Source organism: Vulpes vulpes, chromosome 9 (genome assembly GCF_048418805.1).
Source record: "Vulpes vulpes isolate BD-2025 chromosome 9, VulVul3, whole genome shotgun sequence".
Taxonomy (NCBI): domain Eukaryota; kingdom Metazoa; phylum Chordata; class Mammalia; order Carnivora; family Canidae; genus Vulpes; species Vulpes vulpes.
This window is the reverse complement of record NC_132788.1, coordinates 126,376-150,429: the sequence shown is the minus strand read 5'-3', so window position 1 is coordinate 150,429 and position 24,054 is coordinate 126,376. Positions and strand designations below refer to the sequence as shown.

At 53.6% G+C, this 24,054-nt stretch overlaps 1 protein-coding gene across 6 annotated transcripts; it reads left to right on the top strand.

The window, feature by feature from the left end:
* The first annotated feature begins 1,758 nt into the window (after window positions 1-1,758).
* ING5 (inhibitor of growth family member 5) lies at window positions 1,759-23,896 on the top strand. Of its 6 annotated transcripts, none has more exons than XM_025987659.2 (9): window positions 2,625-2,889; window positions 2,998-3,140; window positions 3,908-3,979; window positions 6,425-6,591; window positions 7,033-7,144; window positions 7,317-7,410; window positions 18,569-18,704; window positions 18,820-18,881; window positions 20,626-23,896. In XM_025987659.2, the coding sequence occupies exons 3-9, from the start codon at window positions 3,952-3,954 to the stop codon at window positions 20,666-20,668; spliced, it is 642 nt and encodes a 213-aa protein (XP_025843444.1). In that variant the 5' UTR covers window positions 2,625-2,889; window positions 2,998-3,140; window positions 3,908-3,951; the 3' UTR covers window positions 20,669-23,896. The 6 variants fall into 6 exon arrangements, 5 of the variants coding, with proteins under 5 accessions (XP_072574992.1, XP_025843444.1, XP_025843446.1 ...); XM_025987658.2 differs by having other exon boundaries at window positions 2,797-2,889; window positions 3,001-3,140; XM_072718891.1 differs by lacking the exons at window positions 2,625-2,889; window positions 2,998-3,140 and adding an exon at window positions 1,759-1,892.
* The last annotated feature ends 158 nt before the right edge of the window (window positions 23,897-24,054 follow it).

The following is a 24,054-nucleotide window of genomic DNA, read 5'->3' as shown; positions in this document are numbered from 1 at the left end:
CTGCATTGGGCTCCATGCTCAGTGGGGAGTCTGCATCCCCTCTGCCCACCCCTCCCAACTCCATCTCTAAAGTAAATACATCTTTTTTTTTTTAAAGCAATATATAAGACACGGGCAAACGTCATGGACAGCTCACCAAAGAAGATAATAGATGACAAGTACACGTGTGAGAAGATGCTCATTAGGGAACTGCGAAGAGAATGATGACCCATCTCTCCACACCTATCAGAACGGTCAAAATCAGGGACACTCGGGATCCCTGGGTGGTGCAGCGGTTTAGCGCCTGCCTTTGGCCCAGGGCGCGATCCTGGAGACCCGGGATCGAATCCCACGTCAGGCTCCCGGTGCATGGACCCTGCTTCTCCCTCTGCCTGTGTCTCTGCGCCTCTCTCTCTCTCTCTCTCTCTCTGTGACTATCATAAATAAAAAAAAAAAAAAAATCAGGGACACTGACAGCAAATGTTAGTGAGGACGTGAGCAATGGGAACTCTTATTCTTCGCTGGTGGTGATGAAAGGGGATGGGGCCACTTTGGAAGACAGTTTGGTGGTTTCCCACAAACCTAGACAGTCTTACACTTCTTCGTATTCAACCAAAGGAATTTGCACACAAAAACCTGCACAACAGTGATCATAGTAGCTTTACTCGTCATCGCCCAAACTTGGAGACAACCAAGGTGTCCCTCCGTGGGTGGACGGGTAAACCGCGGCCCATCCAGACGACCAGGTGTTGCAGCATTGAGAAGAGATGAGCCGTGAAGCCACAGAAGAGCGTGGGGGAGACCTAAATGCCTTTTCCTCCGTGGAAGCCAACCTGAAGTCTGCACGCTGCGCGACCCCAGCTCCACGAGATTCAGGAAAAGGGAAAAGCGCAGAGAGGTGAGCGCTTGCGGGGCTGCCGGGAGGGCGGGTCCGGGTCGTCAGACGCTGGCGGGGCCCGGGGGGCGCACAGCGGGCCCCGACCCAACTATGGGGCTTATGTGATGATGTATCCGTGTTACCGCGTCAGTTATAATAACGTGCCACAGTGCACGTGCTCGTCGGGGGCCGGTGCGCGTGTGTCTGGGGTATTAGGGACCCGTTTCTCGACTTCCCTGTGAACCTGGAATTGCTCCATTTCTAAAGTCCATGGAGCCAAGGAAAAGAGCAGGCTTGGGCCGAGGGCGGGGTGCGCCGTGGGCGCGTGTGCACCTGCCCGAGCCCCGGGCCCCGGGCGGACGCCCAGCCGACGGGCCTGGGTCCGGGGTCGGGCATCGCCGGCTCCCAAGGAGATTGGGATTTTCAGGGACCGCAATGTCGGCAGAGCGGGGTCTCCATGCGTTGGTATTTGGCGGGCCTGGGGGAGCTCACGAACGGGCTCCCCGTCTACACACGCGTCTGCACCGAGGAAGCGGCGACGGCACGGCCGGGGCGCGCCGGGCGGGGGAGGCCCCCGGGAGGCCCCCGCCCCGCGCCCCCCGCGCCGCCTGCACCTGCGCCTGCGCCTGCACCTGCGCCTGCACCTGCACCTGCGCCTGCACGTGCGCCGCCCGCCGGCCGCCCGGGACCGCGCTCGCCGCCGGAGCAGCTGCCGGGGGAGCGGGGCGGGGCTCCGGGGCCCGCGGGCAGGGCCGGCGGCCGCGCGGCGAGGGGCGGAGGGCGCCCCGCCGACCCGCAGGCCCCGCTCCGCGCCCCGCGCCCGCGCGACGCCGCGCGCAGCCCGGCGGCCGGAAGTCCGGGGGCGTGTCCCGACGGCGGCCCGCCCGCCTGAGGGCCAATCAGCGCCCGAGCTTCATTAATAGTGAGCGCGCCGGCCCCGCCTCCGCCCCTCGCGGCGCCGCCCGCCCGCGCAGACCCGGAGCGCGGCCGCGGACGAAGATGGCGACCGCCATGTACTTGGAGCACTACCTGGACAGTAAGCGCCGCTCGCGGCCCTCGGGCCCGGCGCCCGCGCCCCGAGCCCCCCCGCCAGCCGCGCCCCGCGGGCACCAGGCGCCGCGCGCGGACCCCGAGGGCTCGCGGGGGGGCAGGGGCGGGCCGGCGGCGGCGAGGGCGGCGGGGGCGCGCGCGGGCGGGGCGGGGCCGCGAGGAGATGCGCGCGGGGGGCGCGGCGCGGGGTCCCACCGTCACGGCCGCGCCAATTCCAGGTGCGTCACGGAGGGGCGGGGCCGGCGGGCGCGGGGCGGGGCTCGCGTGACCCGGCCCCGCCCCCGCCGCGGCCCCGCCCCGCCCTCTCCGCCCTCTCCGCCCTCCGCCGGCCCCGGCCCGGCTCCCGGCCCCGCCCCGTCCTTCCCGGCCTCCTCCGCCGGCCCGGCCCCGCCCCCGCGGCGCGGTCCGGGGCAGGTGGTCGAGCCCCGCCCCCTCGGACGCTGGGCAGGGCCTGGGGGCTCGGGGGACTCCCGCCGGGGACTCGGGGGCGACCGTGGCGCGCGGCGTTGGGAGGGGCTTGCGGGGCTGGTCCGGGTGTCACCGGGCGGGGGGGCTCAGCGCGGGCCGACTCAGTGCAGGCCGCGGCGGCCGAGGAGCCCGTCGGGGTCACGCCCTGGTCCCTGCCGGCCCGGCCCTGGCTGGGGACGGCCCCGGGGTGGGGCGGGCCGGGCCGGGTGCGCTGTACTGCCCGGGGAGGACGTGGGGCACATGCACGGCCATCGGTCGTCGGTACCGGCCGCTCGGGACCCGCTCCTGCAGCCGCGGACAGGACAGTCGGGCGGGAGCCCCTGCCCCCGGGGTGGTCGCCCAGCCCAGCCCAGCCCGAGCCCGGAGGGGACGCGCCCCGTGTCACCACGACAGAAGCAGAAGCGCTGCGCTGAGCTGTCTGCGGGGAGCACTGGGGCTTGCCCGGCCCTGTCGGTACCTGCCCCGCAGGTGATTCCATCCTGCACGGGGCACCTGTACCGAGGCTCAGACTGGAGGTGCGGCTTGATTTTTGAGCACCTGCTGTGTGCCGTGAAAGTAGCCTCGAGCCTCATTTTCCTGGAACTTAACTTTCAAAGGAGGCAAACTGATTTTTTTGATCACAGCAGATTAAGCTCCATGAAGGAGCCCAGCAGGTTGTGAGAGAGCCGAGGTGGCACTGTCCCACAGAGCCCAGGGTAGGACAGAACAGGGAGGTCTGCGCCCAGCCTGGAGGCGCCTCGTGGAGGGACTTTGTGCCGTTCTCCCGGTGAGCTGGGCACCTTTAAGCAGTAGCCTTGGAAAACTAGATTTTGCTCTATAATGATTGATGGCAGCTGGGGACAGTAGAGGGGGGTTGGCCCCGGGCACAGGAGCCCAGGTCGCGCCCATCGAGGCTACGCAGGCAGGCTGGGAGGTTGGCCTGGAGCAGGAGAAGGGCAGTGCAGTGGCAAAACAGGGCAGGGAGAGGTCCTCCAGGGTGCGGTCCAGCCTGGTCTGTTTCACTGGAAATTAATTAACCTTGAGCAAATGAGAAGTTCAGTGCCTGGAGCAGAGCAGCCCCACCGCAGTGCCCAGCTGCTGCGTGGCCACCGCCTGCTGTGTTGTGTAGCTTAGAGAGACCGTGTCCGACCAGGCATGGAGTCTGCCACACGGCACTGCCTGTGCCACCCCATGCAGCAGGTGTCAGGCTAAAGCGGGGCAAAGACCCAACAGACCCCAGGATTTTGCTGGGGTATCGAGAGGGGAGGACTGGCTGGGAGTGTGGGGTGGAAGAGTCACATGGGTCACCTTCTCTGCTTCTGCTTGCAGCTCTCAGGTAAGTCCTCTCACGTTTCCAGCTCTGACAGCCCCTCAAGCCTGTCGGTCTCACCAGTGTCGTACTCATTCTCCACAAAATATACCTTGATCCTTCTGTTCCCCAAATCCTAGCAGAAACAGAAAATGAAGTCAGATTATTATTTGTTGATTTTAGATGTAAAGTTTGCAAGGCGGCTTTTGTTCCGCTACTGACAAGTACATGTCTCTTTGTTTCAGGCATTGAGAACCTTCCGTGTGAACTTCAGAGGAACTTCCAGCTTATGCGAGAGCTGGACCAGAGGACAGAAGGTAGGTCCGGGCCTTGTAGCGCAGCCCCTGGTGGGCTCTGACAGCTGGGGAGAGTTGGCACCAGGATACTGGGGGTAGCCCTGGTCTCCCAGGGCAGTGGGGCTGGAGCCTGGCCTTCGGCGTTGGGCATTGGGTAGCGTCTAATGGAGAATGCTGATACTTTAAAATTAGACTTCATTTCTTGGGTTTTAGCACATCACTCTGTAGCATCTTTACGACCATCATCTGTTCCTCATTACTTTCTCTTCCTTTTATTTTTATTTATTTTTAAAGAGTTACTTATTTATTTATGATAGACGTAGAGAGAGAGAGAGGCAGAGACACAGGAGGAGGGAGAAGCAGGCTCCATGCAAGGAGCCCGACACGGGACTCCATCCCGGGACTCCAGGATCGCGCCTTGGGCCAAAGGCAGGCGCTAAACTGCTGAGCCACCCAGGGATCCCCCTTTCCTTTCCTTTTATTTTATTTTATTTTTTTTCTTTCTTTCCCTTTCTTTTAAAAGGTTTTCTGGTTTCGAACTACGTACAGATAGTTTAAACAGATAGTACTTTGCGACCTCCTGGTATTTAGCTCTCGGTTTCTAAACATCCTATTTTTGCTGCTGTTTCTTACTTTGTTTCCCTTTTGCTTTGGGCTTTTTTCTGTTATCGTGGAATATGAAGGTTTGCTTCCCGCCTCCTCCCGCCCCTCCTGGCATTGTGGCTTAGAATCTGAATCTGCGGTAGATCAGGGATGGTGTTTCCTTTTTTTTTTTTTTTTAATTTTACTTATTCATGATAGAGAGAGGCAGAGACAACAGGCACAGGGAGAAGCAGGCTCCCTGTGGGGAGCCCAATGTGGGACTCGATCTCAGGACCCCGGGGTCATGCCCTGGGCCAAAGGCAGAGGCTCACTGCTGAGCTACCCAGGCATCCCAGGGATGGAGTTTCCTTCAGGACTCCATGGATGTGGTTTGCAGCTGGGACGCATCACGGGCTATGCTGATGTGATCTCTCTTGAATACCTGTATTTTTCTCAGAGTTCATAATCACTTTGTTTTCCACATTCCGTACACGTTCCACATTTTCATTGTGTCTGCTGCGCAGGTTATCTGCCCGTTCCAGGTTTGCTCTCTACACTCAGACCTTTCTCCTGGAGACTCCAGTCTTGTCGGTCTTGTCTGGGCTGGTTGTTTCTCAGGCTGTGGCACAGGCCCTGCCTCTGCTCATCTTTGGTGCAGGACCCCGATTCCTGTGTTGTAAACATCCTTTCTCTTGATGTGCTCCCTTGTCTTATTGGATCCTTTTTTCCAGTAGTTTCCTGAAAAAAGGGTACGTGGGAAGGTAGCTTTCTTAAGATCCTGTATGTGTGAAAACATGCTTGTCCTGGTCTCCTCCTGGGTGAACAGTTTAGCTGGGTATAGAATTCCAGATTGACCGTCATCTTCCCTCCGCATGTGGAAGGCACTGCCACGTTGTCTCCCAGATTCTGTGATGCCCAGGAGAAATCATATGCTGTTTGGATTCCTCATCCTTTATATATGGGAGATCTTCCTCTCCTGTTTAGCAGCTTCTGGGCTGCTCTTTGTCCCTGTGGCTTCATGTATCATGGTGATGTGATTGGTTATGAGTGATTTTCCAGTCATTGTGCCTGGCACATGTTTTGTAAGATCAGAATAGTTGTGGTTTCTGAGTAGCAAACACAGAGAATTCTTTTGTTATGAAATACAGTGTTTCTTCCGTTCAGGAGTAAGCATGTATGTTTATAAATTGCCTAACAAATCCGACTTTGCAAACTTCTCCCTAGACGGAGGATGGAGCCTGTGGTGCCTGGGGCCCTCTGTGACCCTCCTCCGGGGACTTTCACCCTGAGTTTCCACCTGCAACACGTGTTCTCACCTCCCTAAACCAGAGAGTTCACAGTTGTATGTGTCCGCCCTTAGTATCACTGGAATCTCACAGCATGTTGTCCTTTGTGTCTTGCTTTTCTGTCTCAGTGCCACCTTTTATGGGATTAATCCACGTTGCTATGTATAATAGTAGTTGTGCTGCTTGGTGCTGGGTAGTGTTTTGCTGTGTGAATGGACCACAGCTTCTTGGTGTGTTTTAGTGTAGATTGCTCATTTGGCTCATTTCATGGTCTCTGCACTTATGAACATGTTTCCATATGTATCCTAAATCTAGGGTGTGTACTTAAAAGCCAGGTTGTTGTAGCTAAGGTGAGCATGAAGTTTGTTATTCAAACAGGGACCATTGGGAGTTGGAGAGGTCACAGTGCTTACTCTCTGGGACGGCAGTTATACTCCGCAACATCCTGGGTTGTGCGATGGCTGTGCCACCATGCTCCCACCAGCGGCGTTTCAGAGTTCAGTCAGCCCCTTCTTTGCTGCAACTTGGCATTGTTAAGCTTCACTTGTTATCGTGGAATTTCTTACAGGGATTAGCTTTTCCCTCATTTCTCTATCAGATAAGAAGGCAGAGATCGACATCCTCGCTGCAGAGTATATATCTACTGTGAAGACGCTTTCTCCAGACCAGCGCGTGGAGCACCTGCAGAAGATCCAGAGTGCCTACAGCAAGTGTAAGGAGTACAGTGATGATAAGGTGCAGCTGGCCATGCAGACCTATGAGATGGTGAGGAGGTGGGGGGCTGGGGGGCTGGGGGACAGCTGAGGGCCCGGGCTCCTCCCTGTCATGCGGGAAGGGACCAGCTGCTCAGAAATGGTGTATTTGAAGTGGAGGGGGTTAGGCTTTGATAGAGGGATGCTTCTGGAGGAAGCAGGCATTGGGGTGTCCTATATAATTTTAAACTTTATTTATTCATGAGAGACACACAGAGGCGGGTTCCCTCTGGGGAGCCCGAGGTTTCATCCCAGGACCCCAGGATCATGCCCTGAGCTGAAGGCAGATGTTCAACTGCTGAACCACCCAGGCATCCCTTTTAGGAGTTTTCTTAATTAAAAACCCAGTTAAAGGGCAAGAAAGGGCTTCCTGGTTGATTTCCAGTGTGTCTGTGATTCTTGAGGTGTCTTGCTCTCATTTTTAAGTAAGACTTGTGAGCATCCTTTTGCACAGGTGGATAAACACATTCGAAGGCTGGATGCAGACTTGGCACGCTTCGAAGCGGATCTGAAGGACAAGATGGAGGGCAGTGACTTTGAAAGCTCTGGAGGACGAGGCTTAAAAAGTAAATCTGTTAATTTTTCTTTTTTTTGATACTGTCATCTATGGAGTTTTGAAGAATTTTGGTGATGAATATGTTAGGAACATTCAGTAAATATATTTGAGTGGCTTTGAGCCTGCATTAGAATGTGAAGAGAATTGGGGTGAAGAGAATTGGGATGTTTGTTGTCTTTCAGAAGGTCGAGCTCAGAAAGAAAAAAGGGGCTCCCGGGGTCGTGGCAGAAGGACCTCAGAGGAAGATACTCCAAAGAAAAAGAAGCATAAAGGAGGGTGAGAGGCTCTTTTCTTTGTCTCTTTCTCCCCAAAGATCACTTAGCATTAGTATTTCCGTAGCATCTAGAAACACCAGTGGCAGCTAACAGCGAGGAAGTGGCTCCTGCATGCCCGTGGTGGGTGTAGTTCTGCGTGCTTTCCCAGTGCCGGTTCCAGCTCCCCAGGGCTCCCAGGGAGAGGGACCCGCCCCAGGTTTTACAGCTCGAGTGCGGAGGAGCTGGCTTTGCCCTGGGCGGTCCGATTCCACAATCCACGCCTTAGCCACTGCGTGTCCTGCCTTTTAAGCGACACTGTATTTATTGACAGTTCAGGCTAAGCCATGCTTTAGTAGCTAAAGAGATAGCTATTCATTGTTTTATGTATAAATATATATTTTGGATATATTTGTTACCAAGTTGCATGACTGCATTTATTAAATATTTGTGTCATTTACCTTGAACTTCAGAATATTTCATTTAAAGCTTTCTCCTACCTGCTACCCCCACCCCCAAACTCTTGTGTCTCTTCATGGAAGTAATTTTTATTTTTTTCAGAAGTGATTTTTAGAGTACAGAGAAAACAGTAAGCACCCGGTGGCTTCTGTGGAGGTGGTTTTGACAGGGGGAGATCTGAGAGTCAGTTTATTTTATTTTGTTTTGTTTTAATTTTATTATTTTATTTATACTTTATTTTAGTTTTGTTTATGAGAGACAGAGAGAGAGAGAGAGAGAGAGAGAGAGGGCACGCGCACGAGAGGGGCAGAGACACAGGCAGAGGGAAAAGCAGGCTCCATCCCAGGACACCGGGGTCATGCCCTGAGCCAAAGGCAGACACTCAACTGCTGAGCCCCCTAGGCGTCTCATAGTCAGTTCTTGACAAAAAAGGGGAGTTTTGGTTCTTAAGCCTGGTGTTTAAACTTTTAAGAAAAACCCCAAATGCCAGCTTGCAGTGTACAAATGCAGAACAGACTTGTAGTTTAATGAATTGCTCTGCGGCACATCCTCGTCTGTCATTGACTGCAGCCAGAAGCACTTTGTGTGCCCTGTTGGAATCACAACCTCCTTCCTCTGCCCCAAGTAAACATGACCCAGACTATGTCCTGTTTCCATTCTTTGACGTTTAGTCCCCAACATGTGCATTTCTTGACACTATAGTTGAATCTTGCTCTTTCTCTTTTTATCTTTAAATTTAACTTTATTAAGGAATAATTCACATACCATAAAATCTTATTTTAAGTTTATAGTTTAATGCTGTATTCATTTTTTTTTTTTTTAAGTTATAGGACTATTCAGCCTTTCTGTTTCTTCTTGAGTCAGTTTTGGTAATCTGTGTCTTTCAAGGAATTGGTAGTTTTATATAAGTCAGAGTTATTGATATCAAGTTCTTCATGATATTACGTGATTGTCTTTCTGTTGAAGGATCTGTACTGATGATTCCTCTTTTTAGACCTGATGTTGATAATTTGTCTTCTCTCATCTTGTCTTGATCTTTACAGAGAATTAGAGTTTGGTTTTATTGGTTTTTATATTTTTTTCTTATGTTTTTCTCTTTCACTGATTTCTGCTCATTTATTTTTAGGGGGGAGGGGCAGAGGGCAAGGGAGAGAGAATCTTTTTTTTTTTTTTTACAGATTTTACTTATTCATGAGAGAAACAGAGAGAGAGAGAGAGAGAGAGAGAGAGAGAGGCAGAGACACAGGCAGAGGGAGAAGCAGGCTCCATGCAGGGAGCCTGATGTGGGACTCGATCCCGGGTCTCCAGGATCATCCCCTGAGCTGAAGGCGATGCTCAATCACTGAGCCACCCAGGGATCCCTGGAGAGAGAATCTTAAGCAGGCTCCACACCCAGTGCAGAGCCCAACACCGGGCTCAATCTTGTGACTCTGAGATTGTGATGTGAGCTGAAATCAAGTGTCAGATGCTTAACTGACTAAACCACCCAGGTGCCCCTATTACTGCTCATTTTATTTTTTCCTTCCCACTGCTTGAATTTATTTTGCTTTTCTTTTTCTGGCTTTTTAAGGAAGTAGCTTAGATCGATGATTTTCATACTTTACTTTTTTTTTTTGGTATAGGTATTTAAAGCTATAAATTTTCTTCTAATTATTGTTGAATCTAATTACTATTTTAGCTTATCCCACAAATTTGGATATGCGGTATTTTTATTTATTTATTTATTTATTTATTTATTTATTTATTTATTTATTTATTATTTATTTATGATAGTCACAGAGAGAGAGAGAGAGAGAGGCAGAGACACAGGCAGAGGGAGAAGCAGGCTCCATGCACCGGGAGCCTGATGTGGGATTCGATCCCGGGTCTCCAGGATCGCGCCCTGGGCCAAAGGCAGGCGCCAAACCGCTGCGCCACCCAGGGATCCCCGGTATTTTTATTTTTGTTCCATTCAAAATCTTTTAAAATTTCCTTGGTGATTTTCTTTGACTCATAGCTTATATAGATGTATGTTCTCAGCTTCTGGATGATTTGGGATTTTCCAGATAACTTTTCGGATTTCAATTTTTAAATTAATTCTGCTATGATCAGAGAACATCATGTAATAAATATTCTCTGAAATTGATTAGACATGTGTTATGGTTTATGGTCCTGTCTTTTTGTAGGTTCTCTATACCCTTGAAAAGAATGTCATGTTTTGCTGTTTTTGGTGGAGTGTTCTGCAGGTGTCAGTCAGACAGCTTGGTTGGTAGTTTTGTTGATCTTCTGTGTCCTTACTTGTATTCTGTTTACTTGATTCATAAATTACTAAGGGAAGGGTGTTGAAATCTCCAGCTCTAACTATGGATTTGTCTATGTTTCCATTCTGTCAGTTTTTGCTTTACGCATTTAAAAGCTCTGTTATTTGTTGATACATACACATTTAGGGTTTTCTAAAAATACCTTGACACCTTCATTGTTATGAAATTTTTTCTTTTATTTATTCCTTGTAATAGTCTTTGTTTGGAAGTCTACTTGGTCTGATATATGATAGTCACTCCAGTTGTCTTATGATGAGTTTTTGCATGTGTATCTTTTTCCTGTTTCATTCTTCTACTTTCAACATATTTATGTGTTTGTATTTAGAGTGGGTTTCTTGAGGTCAGCAAAATTGAGTCTTGCTTTTTTATCTAATCTGACAATCTCTGCTTTTTCACTGCAATATTTAGAGTACTCAGATATAGCATAATTACTGAATATGATTGGATTTGAATTCATCCTCTTGCTGTGAGTTGCCTGTGTCATCGTGTCATCTCTTAGTGTCTTCTTTTAGATTAATCAAGTATTTTTTGGAATTTTTTTTTCATATTCCATTTTAAAGACTGTTCATTAACTTAACACAGTGGACTTCAAATAATATTATGTTACTTCATGTTTGATGTAAGAACCGGCCACAAGTTTTTTTTTTTTTTTTTTTTAGATTTTTATTTATTTATTCATGAGAGATACACAGAGAAAGAGAGAGAGAGAGAGAGAGGCAGAGACACAGGCAGAGGGAGAAGCAGGCTCCATGCAGGGAGCCCGATGTGGGACTCGATCCCAGGCCTTCAGGATCACACCCTGGGCTGAAGGTGGTGCTAAACCGCTGAGCCACCCGGGCTGCCCCACAAGTATTTTTCTTCTTGTCCTTTGGTGCTATTGTCAGAAGTCTTAATTCTACACATAATACAAGCCTCACAACATATTGTTGTAATTATCTTAAGTCTAAATCATTTATTAAACAGATTTTCAAACATGAGGAGTTTTATTGTCACTCCACATGCATACCATTTCCACTGCTTTTATTTCTTTACGTAGATGCAGATTTCCATCCGGTGTCATTTCTCTCCTATCTAAAAAACTTCCTTTAAAATGTTTTAACGTTGTACATCTCATGGTGATGAATTTTCTCAAAATTTTTTCTCTGAAAATGTCCATTTTATCTCCTTTTTTGAAGGGTATTTTTTTTTCTTTTAAGATTTTATTTATTTATTCACGAGAGACACAGAGAGAGAGGCAGAGACATAGACAGAAGGAGAAGCAGGCTCCACACAAAGAGCCCAATGTGGGACTCGATCCCAGGACACCAGGATTACGATCTGGGCTGAAGGCAGGCACTAAACCACTGAGCCACCCAGGGATCCCTTGAAGGGTATTTTTGTTGGATATAGAATTTTAGGTTGACTTTTTTCTCCCAGCACTAAAAATGTTGTCATGTTGTCTTCCATCTTGAATTGATTCTGATGAGAAATTAGTGATAATTCTTACCTTTGATTTTTTTCTATGTAAGTGGCTTTATTTATTTTTGTTGCTTCTAAGATTTCCATTCAGCAATTTGACTTTTAACAACTTAATTATAATCTGTCCTGGTGTGTATTTTTTGTGTGTATTTTGCTTGGAGCTCATTAAGCCTTTTGGAGTGTTAGTTTGTTGTTTGTATCAAACTTGGAAAATTTTCCGGGCACCTGGGTGGCTCAGTGGTTGAGCATCTGCCTTTGACTCGGGTCATGACCCCAGGGTCCTGGGATCGAGTACTCCACCCCCCACAGGGAGCCTGCTTCTCCCTCTGTCTGTGTCTCTGCCTCTCTCTCTGTATCTCTTGTGATTTAAAAAAAAAAAAAAAAAGAAAATTTTCAGACATTTTTCAAATAGTTTTTATTTTGCTCTCTTTTTTGTCTTTTTTTATGGGGGTCCAGTTTTTTTTTTGTTTTTTTGTTTTTTGTTTTTAAGATTTTATTTATTCATTCACGGGAGATACAGAGACATAGTCAGAGACAGGAGAAGCAGGCTCCATGCAGAGAGCCCGATGTGGTACTTGATCCCAGGACCCCAGGAACACGCCTTGAGCTAAAAGCAGGCGCTCAACTGCTGAGCCACCCAGGCATCCCTGGGACTCCAATTACATGTATGTTAGCTTGCTATTTTCCCATAGTTCACTGAGGCTGTGCTCATTTTTTGGGTCAGTGGTTTTCTTTCTGTGTTTCTGTTTGGATGGTTTCTATTACTTTATTTCCAAGTCTTTTTTCTTCGTAGTTTTCTTTAGTGAATATTCCACATAAGAGATTCTCTTGTAAGGAAGTTCTATCTACCTATCTATTTAATTTTACTTTCTACTTATATTACATTTATATATATATATTTTGAAATATTTTATTTATTCATGAGAGACCCAGAGAGGCAGAGGGAGAAGCAGGGGAGCCTGATATGGGACTTGATCCCAGGACCCCAGGATTACTATCTGAGCCAAAGGCAGACACTCAACCCCTGAGCCACCCAGGTGCCCGGAAATTTTAATTTTTTTTACATCTTTGAACATAAATGTTTATAGTAGCTTTTGAAAGATCATCTTTTCTGAATCTATTTATTTCCAAGTATGTGTCTTTCTTTCTTAAAAAACCCATTTATTAAGGTATGGTTGACATGGAAAAAGCTTTACATATTTAACATACACAGTTTGAATAGTTTGGCAGGTCTGTTTCTACTGGCTGATTTTTCTCATGGTTTAAGTCATATTTTCTTGCTTCTTCACATATCTAGTAATTTTTTTTTGGATGTTAGTCATTATGAATGTTATATTGTTGACTATCTGGATTTGTTGTCTTCATTTAATGGATGTTGATTTTTTTTTAAGATTTTTATTTATTCATGAGAGGACACAGCAAGAGAGGCAGAGACATAGGCAGAGGGAAAAGCAGGCTCCATGCAGGGAGCCCAGTGCAGGACTTGATCCCAGGATTCCAGGATCACACCCTGAGCCAAAGGCAGATGGTTAACTGCTGAGCCACCCAGGCATCCGAACTTTTTTTATTTTCTAATTTTTGTTCAGTACTTTAGTCATCCGTGGATCAATTTGATATTTTGCAGGTTCCCCCTACCTTTTTTTTTTTTTAATATTTTATTTATTTATTCATGAGACACACACACACACACACACACACAGAGGCAGAGACACAGGCGGAGGGAGAAGCAGGCTCCATGCAGGGAGCCCGATGTGAGACTCGATCCCGGGATACCAGGATCACGTCCTGGGCCAAAGGTAGGTGCCCAACTGCTGAGCCACCTAGGGACACTCCCCCACACACCTTTTAGGAATTTTTTTTTTTTTTTTTTTTTTTTATGATAGTCACAGAGAGAGAGAGAGAGAGAGAGAGAGAGAGAGGGGCAGAGACACAGGCGGAGGGAGAAGCAGGCTCCATGCACCGGGAGCCTGATGTGGGATTCGATCACGGGTCTCCAGGATCGCGCCCTGGGCCAAAGGCAGACGCCAAACCGCTGCGCCACCCAGGGATCCCTAGGATTTTTTATTTGAGAGAGAGGGAACACAAGCAGGGAGGAAGAGCAGATGGAAAGGGAGAAGCAGACCCCCTGCTGAGCAGGGACCCTGATGTGATGCGGCGCTGGATCCTAAGACCCTGAGATCGTGACCTGAGCCGAAGGCAGTCGCTTAATTGACTGAGCCACTCAGGTGTCCTTGCAGGCTTGTTTTTAACCTTTATAAAAAAAAGTTTTTTTCTAAGAGGGCATGATAGTGAATATTTTAGGCTTGGAAGAGGCCATAATGTCTTTGTTGTGACCACTGAGTTCTGTTTTTTTTTTTTTTTTAATCAAAAACATCCACAGAAAATATGTAGCTGTGTGATGTATGATGTGGCTGTTTCAATAAAACTTTATTTACAGGGATCCCTGGGTGGCGCAGTGGTTTAGAGGGAAGCCTGCTTCTCCCTCTGCCTGTGTCTCTGCCTCTCTCTCTCTCTCTCTCTCTCTCTGTGACTATCATAAATAAAAAATAAAAATAAAAATAAAAAAACTTTATTTACAGAAGCATCCAGTTAGGGGCCCTGAGTGGCTGAGTTGGTTAAGTGTCTGCCTTTGGCTCAGGTCATGATCTCAGGGTCCTGGGATCCAGCCCCATGTCAGGCTCCCGGCTCAGTGGGAAGTCTGCTTCTCCCTCTTCCTTTGCCCCTCCTCCTTGCTTGTCTTCTCTCTCCCTCTCTCAAATGAATAAAAGCTTTTTTTTTTTTTTAAAAAAAAAAAAAAAAAAAAAGAAACATCCAGTTAACTGCAGGGTGTATCCTGCCAACCCCTAGGTTAGGGTAGCCTTTCTCTAAGGTTAGTTAAGTTGTACTGCTACAGTGTAACCCATGGTGTAACCCTTCTGGGTTCTCCTCGGGACACCTTTTGAACTGATTGAGGCCTCGCCAAGCTGGCCGGGTAGAGCAGAAATGTTGTGGCGCGTGCATGTGAGCTGTGGCAGTTCGCTCCTAGCTCCCCTGCATTCTCTGCCTGGACTCATGGGTTCTCACCCTGTGCACAGCTTAGTTTTTGTGAAAACCTCAAAGGGATGCCTTTGCAGATTTTTGGAGCACATCCGCTTTACCTTCTTCCTTTCTGGCACCTTGCCACCAGATTCCAGAAGCCTCTCTCTCCTGGAACTTGAGGCCTTTCCCTCATTTCTGGACACCCGTGGTGTGTCTGGTGTTCCTGCTGGTGACCTGGAGCGTGGGAAGCTGAGGTGATGGCAGGGCCCACTTTGTTTGTTTACCTTCTCTGAGGGTGGCAGTCCTGCCGCCTGCCGCCTCTTCCAACGTCTGGGAACAGCTGCCCCATGTGCTGTGTCGTTTTCTGGTTGGTTCACAGCGGGAGGGCCAGTCGTGCCTGTTGTGCTGTGTGGTCAGAAGTGGGTATTTTTTTCTTTTCTCTTTTAGATAAGCTCCGTAAATCCTTCATGTGTGAGTTTTTCTCCATCCCTTTTTTTCCCCACGATTTTCCTTTTGAAGAACCTGGACTGTTTTGTCTCCTAGCGTTTCCCAGACTTTTGATTTTGTTGACGAGATGGGAAACCTGGCGAGTACATCTTTACTAAACATGGGGATGGTGCGCTTCCTCGTGTCCTCGGGGGATTTGCTTGATCTCTGACTGGAGACACCTGGTCGCGTGGGTGCACCTGCTAGAGCTGGTTGGCGGGGTGTTGGCCGCGGGGCCACGGGACCTGCTGTGCACAGGGCTGCCGGGCCCGTGCCGTGGTGGCCACTGGGAGCAGTTACACAGGGAGGAGACCGATGGTGTGGTGCTTCGTACGTTGTCGTTTTCTGTTCTAGATTATCCACTGGATTCCTTTTTTTGTAGATTTTAGTTCCTTTCTGAAAAGGGCCTATATTTGCATTCATCTTACTCGTATTTTTCCTGCAACAGCTACTTAAAGCTCGCGTCTGCGGATTTTCACTGCAGGTCATTGCTGCCTCTGCTCCTGCTAGCCAGCCTCTCGGGGTTTTAGCCAGGTTTTCCTGCTCCTTTCTCGTCCTGTAGCTTTTAGCATCTCAGTTTGGAGGTAAGAGGAACACACGGGGTGAGCTCCCTGCCCAGGAGGCATTTATTTTGCTTTTGGTCCAGGCAAACCGCAGCAGGGAGGCTGGGGGCCCTGTTCCCGGGCCCAGTCCCTTCTGCGTCAAAGGCCTCATGAGGGGAGGCCCTCCCCAGTTCCTGATGAGAACGCGGTTTCTTTTTCTTCCCGGAAGGCGGCCTGTGTGGCTGGTCAGTGCTCTGGTGGCGCTTGGCTTTCCTTTCTCGTGTCCTGCCTGCACAGTTTCTCGGTTGGCGCAGGTCAGGAGGAGGAGGCTGGCTAGGCCGGAGGCAGGCCGCCTCCCCGAGAACACGGCAAGGACCCGTGCTCAGCCTCTGCAGCCTCCGAACAGCCCCTGGGTTCAGTGGATGGGCTGTGGGGTTGCTGCTGCCCTGGTGTCTGTGGCCGGGCTGGCTCGGGGTGGCGCCCAGAGGGCCGCTGGCCCTCGGCTAAGCCCAGGCGTGGCTACGGGCCCCCTCGGCAGTCGCTCATCTGGCCCTCGTCGTCCACAGCTCTCCAGTGTCTTTAAAATGTGGTCTTAGCAGCTGACGGGGCTTGTGTTCCTGACGTGGCGCAGGAGGTTCTAGTCGGCCCGCCCCTCGCTGATGAGACCCCAAAGGCCCGGTAGTTTCTGGAGACAGCAGGTGGCCTCACTGGCCTCGTCAGCAGGGAAGGAGGCCCGGCCCTCGGCGGGGTTGGAGCCTCCCGGGGGCGCGTGCCCCAGGCCGTGCCTCAGGCCGCCCAGTGACCCGCACGGCTTGCCGCCGGCTACGTGCCCTTGCTGAGGCGGCCGGATGCAGCCGGGCCGGGGTGCGCGTCGCTGACCACTGTGACGGCCCTGAGGAGGTGGATGGCTCGGCCGCTGCTTCCCCAGCCTTCCTGTCAGGCTCGCCGCGGCTGAGAAGGGGGACGTCGGGGGGGATGTTTGCAGAGCTCCTCGGCAGGTCGGGCCGGACCTGGCCCTTCTGCACGGTGCCCCCGAGTGGCAGTGCTGTCACTGCCTGTCGTATGGATGCTGGCACAGGCCAGACGGGCTCGCTGACGTGAGGGGAGCGTGAAGGCGCGGGGCCTACCCGGACGTCCGGTTCCAGCTTGTGCTTGGGAATCACATCAGGAGTTTGAGGCACGGGTGGTCCCTGGCACTGCTCAGGGTGAGGGATGCCCGGTGTCCGGGGAACTTGGCCTGCGCCCCACAGGGCGAGAGCGTGGTGGCCAGGGCAGTGGGCGTGGGGCTGCAGCCTGCCAGGCAAGTGGGGAAGGCCTTCCTGGGACCTCTTGGGCCCCCCTCCACGCTCCGCCCCAGAGCGCCCCAGGGGAGACTGGAGAAGTGCCCGAGGGCCACCCCGAGGCCTCCCCCCGGTGGGCTGGTGCCTTGAGCCCGGGGTTGGGTGCTCAGGTCAGGTGTCAGCTCGCGGTGTGAACATTGTGTGAAGCTTCGCGAGTGGAGTCCGCAGAGAGGCTGAAGTGTGGTCGGCACCCGGAGGGCGCGCACCTGCGTGCATCTGTGGGGGACCCCGCGGCAGGTTGGTTGATCGTCCAGGTGAGTCCCGGGGAGGAGAGCCCCCGATGGGCAGGACGCGGGCCAGCAGGGGCGAGATGCACTCTCCGTAGGTTTGGCAGAAAACGGAGCAAACCCCGTCGTAGGCCGGAGGGGAGCCCGCGGCCTGGGAGCGTGTGGGTGGAGCAGCGTACGTCTGTGATGCGGGCAGATTTCAGATAAAAAGAGCAAATCCTGTGTGTTCCCAGAGACGAGAGCAGCTCGCCTGTAGAGGCAAGAGGCTCCCCCAGGCTCTGGGGCCTTCAGGGCCATCGCTTAGTCCAGTGGGCAACACTCACCCCGAGCAGGGGGTGCTCCCACAGAGGACAGCTGGGGGGTACCCTGGAGGGCAGGGTGGAGTGGAGGGGTGCCCCACGGGGCCGGCGGCCTGGTGGCGTGTGGCTGAGCCTGGGCGTCTGATGGTGGGGAGACAGCGTTTCTAGACGGGCCGCATGGGAGAAGCAGGCTTGTCACTGGCGTGATGGTTGCGGCCTGCTGGGTTTCTTAGCCTCCCCTCCGAGTTCTCGGTGTGAACCCGGTGTGTTTCCCCACAGTTGTGTTTGGAATTACGCGTGTGCTCTTGGTTCTGGAGGGTGAGGTAGGGAGGGTTTCCTTTCTTGGCTGATTGGAGCACAGTGTCGACGTTCCCCTGCAGCCGGCTCCTGAATCATGGAAGAGTGACGCCCCAGCCCTGCCCGCTGTGACACGGCGAACACCCGTGCGCCCTCCCACCTGCTTGGCTGCAGGGCTGGGGGCAGCCCACGCGGAGGGAGGCATGGGCTGGGCCGCGGGTTAGTGACCTAGGGGGCTGTGGGGAGGGGGCAGCAACAGGCCTGCGTAACGGGGAGGGCGGGGTGACGGCGGCATGTGGTCAGAAGTGGCCCGCTGGCAGGTGGGCGGCTGGGGGTGGGAGGGGGCTTCCAGGACGTACAGCTCCAGGAATGGGGCAGGTATCTGGTGGCTTCCAGGTCTTGGGGTGCAGGTGCATGAGCACGTATACCGGGTATGTGACCAGACCAGCTTGGGTTGGGGTCCAGGGTTCTCAAGTGTCGTCCCCTGGCAGCTGGTGAGGGGTCTGTGGCTGCCCCGGGGGACAGGGCCCCTGAGACGCTGGGGGGGCGGGCCTGGGGGGGTGGGCACGGAGCCGTGGGAGTAGGTCCTGTCCAGAGGGAGGGACGAGATGGGAATGGGTTCCTGTCCCCAGAGTGGGACCAAACCCCAGTGCCCCGTGGTGAGTGCTTCCCCTTCACCCTCTGGGGTGCCTCTGCGCCGCATCTTGTTGTACCCCCCCCCACCCCCCTGCTGCTCACAGCTGTGGTTTCCCTGCAGGTCAGAGTTCACCGACACCATCCTGTCTGTACATCCCTCTGATGTGCTGGACATGCCTGTGGACCCAAATGAGCCCACCTACTGCCTGTGCCACCAGGTGTCCTACGGGGAGATGATAGGCTGTGACAACCCAGATGTGAGTGTGGGCACTGGGCACAGGCCTGGGGTGAGGCACTGCCCCCGCGGGGACGGGGTGGGGAGTGTTGCCATCCACGTCCGTCCTCACTGCGGCTCTCCCCTCTGCCCTGCAGTGTCCTATTGAGTGGTTTCACTTCGCCTGTGTGGATCTGACCACAAAACCCAAAGGAAAATGGTGAGTATGGGGCACTGTGCTTCCTGCCTGCGGGGTGTCCTGCGCGCTGGTTTGTCCAGGCCTGGGCTGTGGCACTGCGGGTGCAGCACTCCTGGTTCCTGGGGCTGAGCCCATGGAGGGGCATCTGCTGCCCACCTCACCTGCGCGCAGCCTCTTACGATGCTAGCCTTATTCTTCTAGAGAACCACTGTCTGACTCCTCCGATTGAGGCAGTGATACTCTTAAATAGAAGCATGAGATGAGGAGCTCTTTTCCCTGGAGAAATTTTGGGAAAAGGTGAAGAGCATGAGCATTAGGACAAGTCCACACCTGGGCACAGGCCGGGGACCTGCTGTGGGGCTTCTGCGTAGTTGGTGTGCAGAGCACTTGAGCACCTTCTGTTCCTGAGCCTTGGATTCAGTGGCAGTAGCAGGTTTTGTGTTGTTCTTGAGATTTTGTTTAAATAAAAACCAGGTTTTATTTTCTTGTGGTTAAGATGGACATACATCCTAAAATGAAATCTCTGGAATCTGGTTTTCCATGTTTGCGTGTGCGTGTGGAAGGAGGAGATGAGAAACCCCTGGAGGACAGTCCGTGGGTGACAGCAGAGGGGGCGCTCACGGGTCCGGCAGCCACATGCGGTCCTGACACCAGGTCACCTCTGGGAGTCTGGGCAGTGATAGGACGCACCCCTGACAGTGCCCTGCAGCTGGGTCCGGGCACCTGAGCGGGGGGCTGCTGGCCCAGCCGGGGGCAGGTGTGGCTCGTGGTAGGGCACAAGGCGGGGAGATTTGACTTGAGTTTGGACATGGGTTTGGGCTGTTTGTGGAACTCCTGGGCGGAAGAGTCAGTAGGTGACAGAAAGTCATTTTGTTCTTGGGAGGGCCGTGTAGATGGGGTCCACCCACCGTGGGCCAGGAGCAGGGCAGGACCACCAGGGCCGGGGAGGCCAGGGGGGCCCCACCCCTGCTATCTAACTCCGTGTTTCTCTGGGGTCTTTCCAGAAACACAGTGTGTCAGGCTTCTTCCCTGTTAAGTAAGATTCCAGCTCTGACATGTTCTTGCAGCATGAGCCTGCATGTGAGCATGTGCGCTGGGGGAGCTTTGCTTCCTCCGGGCAGCGGCGGCGCACTCAGCGCTCGCTCACTGGCACGGACCAGACACAGAGTGGCGGCCGGGGCCTGGGTGGGCGCCGTCACATGCGCATCAGCCGCCTCCAGGCCTCCTGCATCGGGAGCTAGGAGGGCGGAGCTGGAGGGCAGCTGGAACGTCCCCTAGGGTCACTGCCAGCCGCCAGGGTCCGGGAGTGACCGAGGGCCGCCCTGCCCCATGTCTGAGACGCTGACCCCGCTTGCCCCGGGCCACCAGGGAGCACTTGCCGACCATGCGGTCTCCGGGGCCCCTGCTGGCCGGCCTCCGGGCTCGGGCGCCAGCACCTCTGGTCTACCGGCGCCACTGTGGGTGCGGCCTCCACTTCCATCGCTGGCGACCGCATGAGCTCACAGGGGACCAAGTACCTTGATCGCAAGGAGCGTTCATGCATAGGAACAGTGTCGCTCATTGATGGTCAGCTCAGAACATGTGCTGGTGAGGGGGACTTGCTGGTGAGGGGGACTTGCTGGGGGTTCCCCCGGGGGCTCCCGACGGGAGGGCCGCGTGCAGTGCGCGCTGTCCCCTGGCACGGTCATGGGTCCCCCGGGGCGCCTGGGCAGGTGGGCTGGGGCGTCTGCGTGCACACGGCTGCTCACTGTGCCTCTCTCCCCAGGTTCTGTCCACGCTGCGTTCAGGAGAGGAGGAAGAAGAAATAAGGCTGGTGCTCAGAGCAGAAGAGCGAGTTAACGTATTCCGTCTTCGTGTTGCAATATTTTCTCTTCGTTTTAAAACTACCTTGTTTCAAACAATATTTAAAAACTCAGTGGCCAGTTGTAATTCTGGATGCTTCCTAAAACAAACAAGAATCGTCTGAGCCCTGTTTGCACGAGGAGCGATCTCCCGGGGACTTGCCGCAATGACTTCACCCTTCAGACTTTGTACAGGCCCCACGCCGAGCGTGGCGGGCACGCCGAGCTGCCCCTCCGCAGCCGGGGCAAGGGCGTCCTGGGGCTGCCCCCCAGCTCCCCCACGCGCACATCTGTCCCCGCGAGGCCTTGCTGGAGGGCATCTTCTGCATCCGAGCTCTGCGCCCGCTGGAGCCTGCGGCCTGCCCGGGAGGACGGGCGCTCCCTGGGGGAGGGGGCTCCGCTCCACTGTGCACTGCCTTTTCCGTCCGGACTCCCAGTTCCCTCCGTGAGGGTTTTACCTTCTGGAGTAAACGGCTCTTCATTAGCCCCCCCCGGGCGGTCGTTGCCGTGACCCGCCCGCAGGAGACGTGTGACAGACGGCTGATGCTCCGTTTCTCTGGGAATTCCCCACGTTTTTACTGTGAAGATGAAATTATCGTAATAGCATGAAGATAGTGGGTCTGCGTGTACGTGAAGTGCGTCCAGTCCAGTAAGAGCTGATTTTAAACCTGTCCTGTCACACCCTCAGCAGCTTGTGTCCGTGGGGACGACAATTATGTGATGCGATTTGTGAATTTCTCGTGCCACGGCAATTCTGGAATGAAGCTAGGAAACCACAGTGTGTTTTGTTTAATATGCATTCACTGAATCAATTTTGAACCGTGTTTTAGTAATAGTTGGGGGACATCGCATATGTTTGGTGTGTTGAGATCCATTTGTGATGGTGCGTAGCGGGCTGGGAGCGTTCCGGACTCTCAGACCCTCAGCCTACGTGTAGAGGAGTCCAGGGAGTCCCGAGGAACGAGGGAAACCTGTTTCTGTCCTCAAGCCAGGAAGAGAAGTCCAGGAGGTAGGGTGGCGATGCAGAATTCCCCAATGAAGAGGAACCTGGTCCCTTTGTGAGGAGGCCTCTGGAACGTGCCTCCAGTGGTCTGCTTCCCCGCGCGCTTCTCCTGTTCTCTGATGTTTCTCCGGGCACAGGGGCGCCTGGGGGCTGCGTCCTGGACGGGCCGCCCCTCGCCGACCAGCTCCTGTTAGTCAAGGACAGCTGGGACATTACCTGGGGCTGCAGAGGGTGGCGGGGGCCCGGCTGGCGCCTGCGCCTGTTTGTTGGCGGGTCAGCCTGCGCCAGCTGTGCCGTCCTGCCGTCCTTCCCGAGCGCGCCAGGAGCAGGCCTTGCCTCCAGGTGGCGGCAGGGGGGTCGGTTCGGAGAGGGCAGCCCTTCCCGTTGCGGGTCTGACGCCTTCCTGCCGTGCAGAGAGAAGGGCCGGGGGCCCGGAGGAGCGCCGGCCGCCACCAGCACCTCGGTCTCACTGCCGCTGAAAACCAGGCTCGTTTGTACTTAGTAACTTAGCTCTTTGTTAACACAGGTGTTTAAACATCGTGGGGAATAAATTGAGGAAAAGTGTTTTCTTCACTCTCTTACCAGTTTTTGTGGAGAGCACAGCAATACACGGTTTGCGATGCTTCTTGGGAGGCCCGCTCGATGCTGCCCTGCATCTTCAACACCTCCCAGCGCGCGGTCGCAGCACAGCCGTGACTGAGGGGGTGCGGGGCATGGCGGGGCTTGGGCGGCACCTGGCTTCCAGGCCTCGCTCCTTGGCAGGAGGGACGGGCGGCATCCCCGCGGAGCCTGTGTTCTCCCGTGACCGTGTAACAGCCCAGGGGCCCACCTCTCCTTTTCAGGTTTCTGTGCCTACCTGTTTCTAGCGTTTACTTTGTCGGTAAAGTCGTGCTTTGGAGAGGGCACGGCGCGGGCCGAGTAGGAAGATCCTTTCTCTGCGAGGCTGGGCCGCGGCACCGACCAGCTGCCCTCCCTGCCTGTGGATGCTGTCTGCAAGTCAGAGCGACACGCGGGGACGGCTGCTTGCTTGGGAAAGATGTCCTGCCCCTGGCCTGGCTCTAGCCCCGCAGGGATGGCTGGCGCCACGCACAGGGTGCTCCCTGAGGCCCGGCCGCCTGCGTCCGGGGGTGATTCCCACCCGCCCCCGTCTGCCTGCCAGGCACCAGGTGTACCCCAGGCGGCTGCAGAGCCCTGTTCCTGGGGTAGAGGGGGGTCCGGGCTGGCCCCAGAGGTCCCCCTTGCAGCCATAGCTGAGCCGAGGGTGTGGGCCCTCGGTGGCTGCCGGGTTTACCTGTAGGGAAGGAGCGCCTTGCGCAGGGGGCTCGGCGTGTTCCTGTTCTCCGTGCTCGGGTAGCCGTCGGCGGTTTGATGGAGAGCCCCTCGCTTCCTGTAGGAGAACACATGCTGCACTTAGAAAAGTAGTTCAACTGAGCCCCCACGTCCCTGGCTGTGCTGGTGGAGCTGCTGGTGGGGTGCAGACCCTGAGCCAAGGCCCACGAGACTGTCCCCACGGTGCAGCCTGGGGTCCCCGGGCAGGCGGGTGTGAGAGGAGACTGGCTGTGACCACGGGAACCTGGTGGCTTCTGGTCCACGCAGGGCAGCAGCCGCGCAGACCGTGCGCGCAGTAACGGAGGGGTTTGCTGGCTCGCGTGGGGACGATGGCCAGGTGCACTCTGGGCCCATCGCAGGGGCCACGCGGCCCTCTGCCTCCTGTCCTGGAGCTGGGGGCCCTTGGCGGGGACGGCTTCGAGCCAGAGCACTGTCCGAAGAGCAGCTTCCTCGTGTGGCCACAGCCACAGTTTGGACCCTTACCGTGCACCTTGGACATGGAAGGTTTTCCTCAATTGTTAGTGAGCCGTGACTGGTCCTCGTTCCCTGTGCTGAGAGGAGTTTCAAAAACAGGAAGTCTAAGAAAAATGTTCTCGTTAGGAGAGAGTTCTATGAAGTTTCTTTCTTTCTACAAATGTATTTTGTGGTGTTCATTTTTACCACATTTCATCCAAAAAGATAATGCAGCTTTAACACGAATGTTACATTTTATTTTCAAGGAATTATCTATGTTCCCTTTGTAAAGGAAAGATACTATTGTAAATCTTTTTATTAAATAATGTAAAGATGTATATCTGTATTTTTGGATCACCTTATAGATTATGGATATATTGTTTAATAAATAAAGTATTTTTTGGAACAAACGTTTGAGAATGAAATGTTCTGGGACACGATAAAACGTCAGCGCTGTGGCCAGAGGCGTTAAGTACTGCCTGCGCGGGCGTGCAGCGAGTGAGAGCAGGGCGGCCTGGGTAGGACCCTGGCCTCCGCGAGCTTGGGGCCCCCGGTAGGCTGAGCTGCA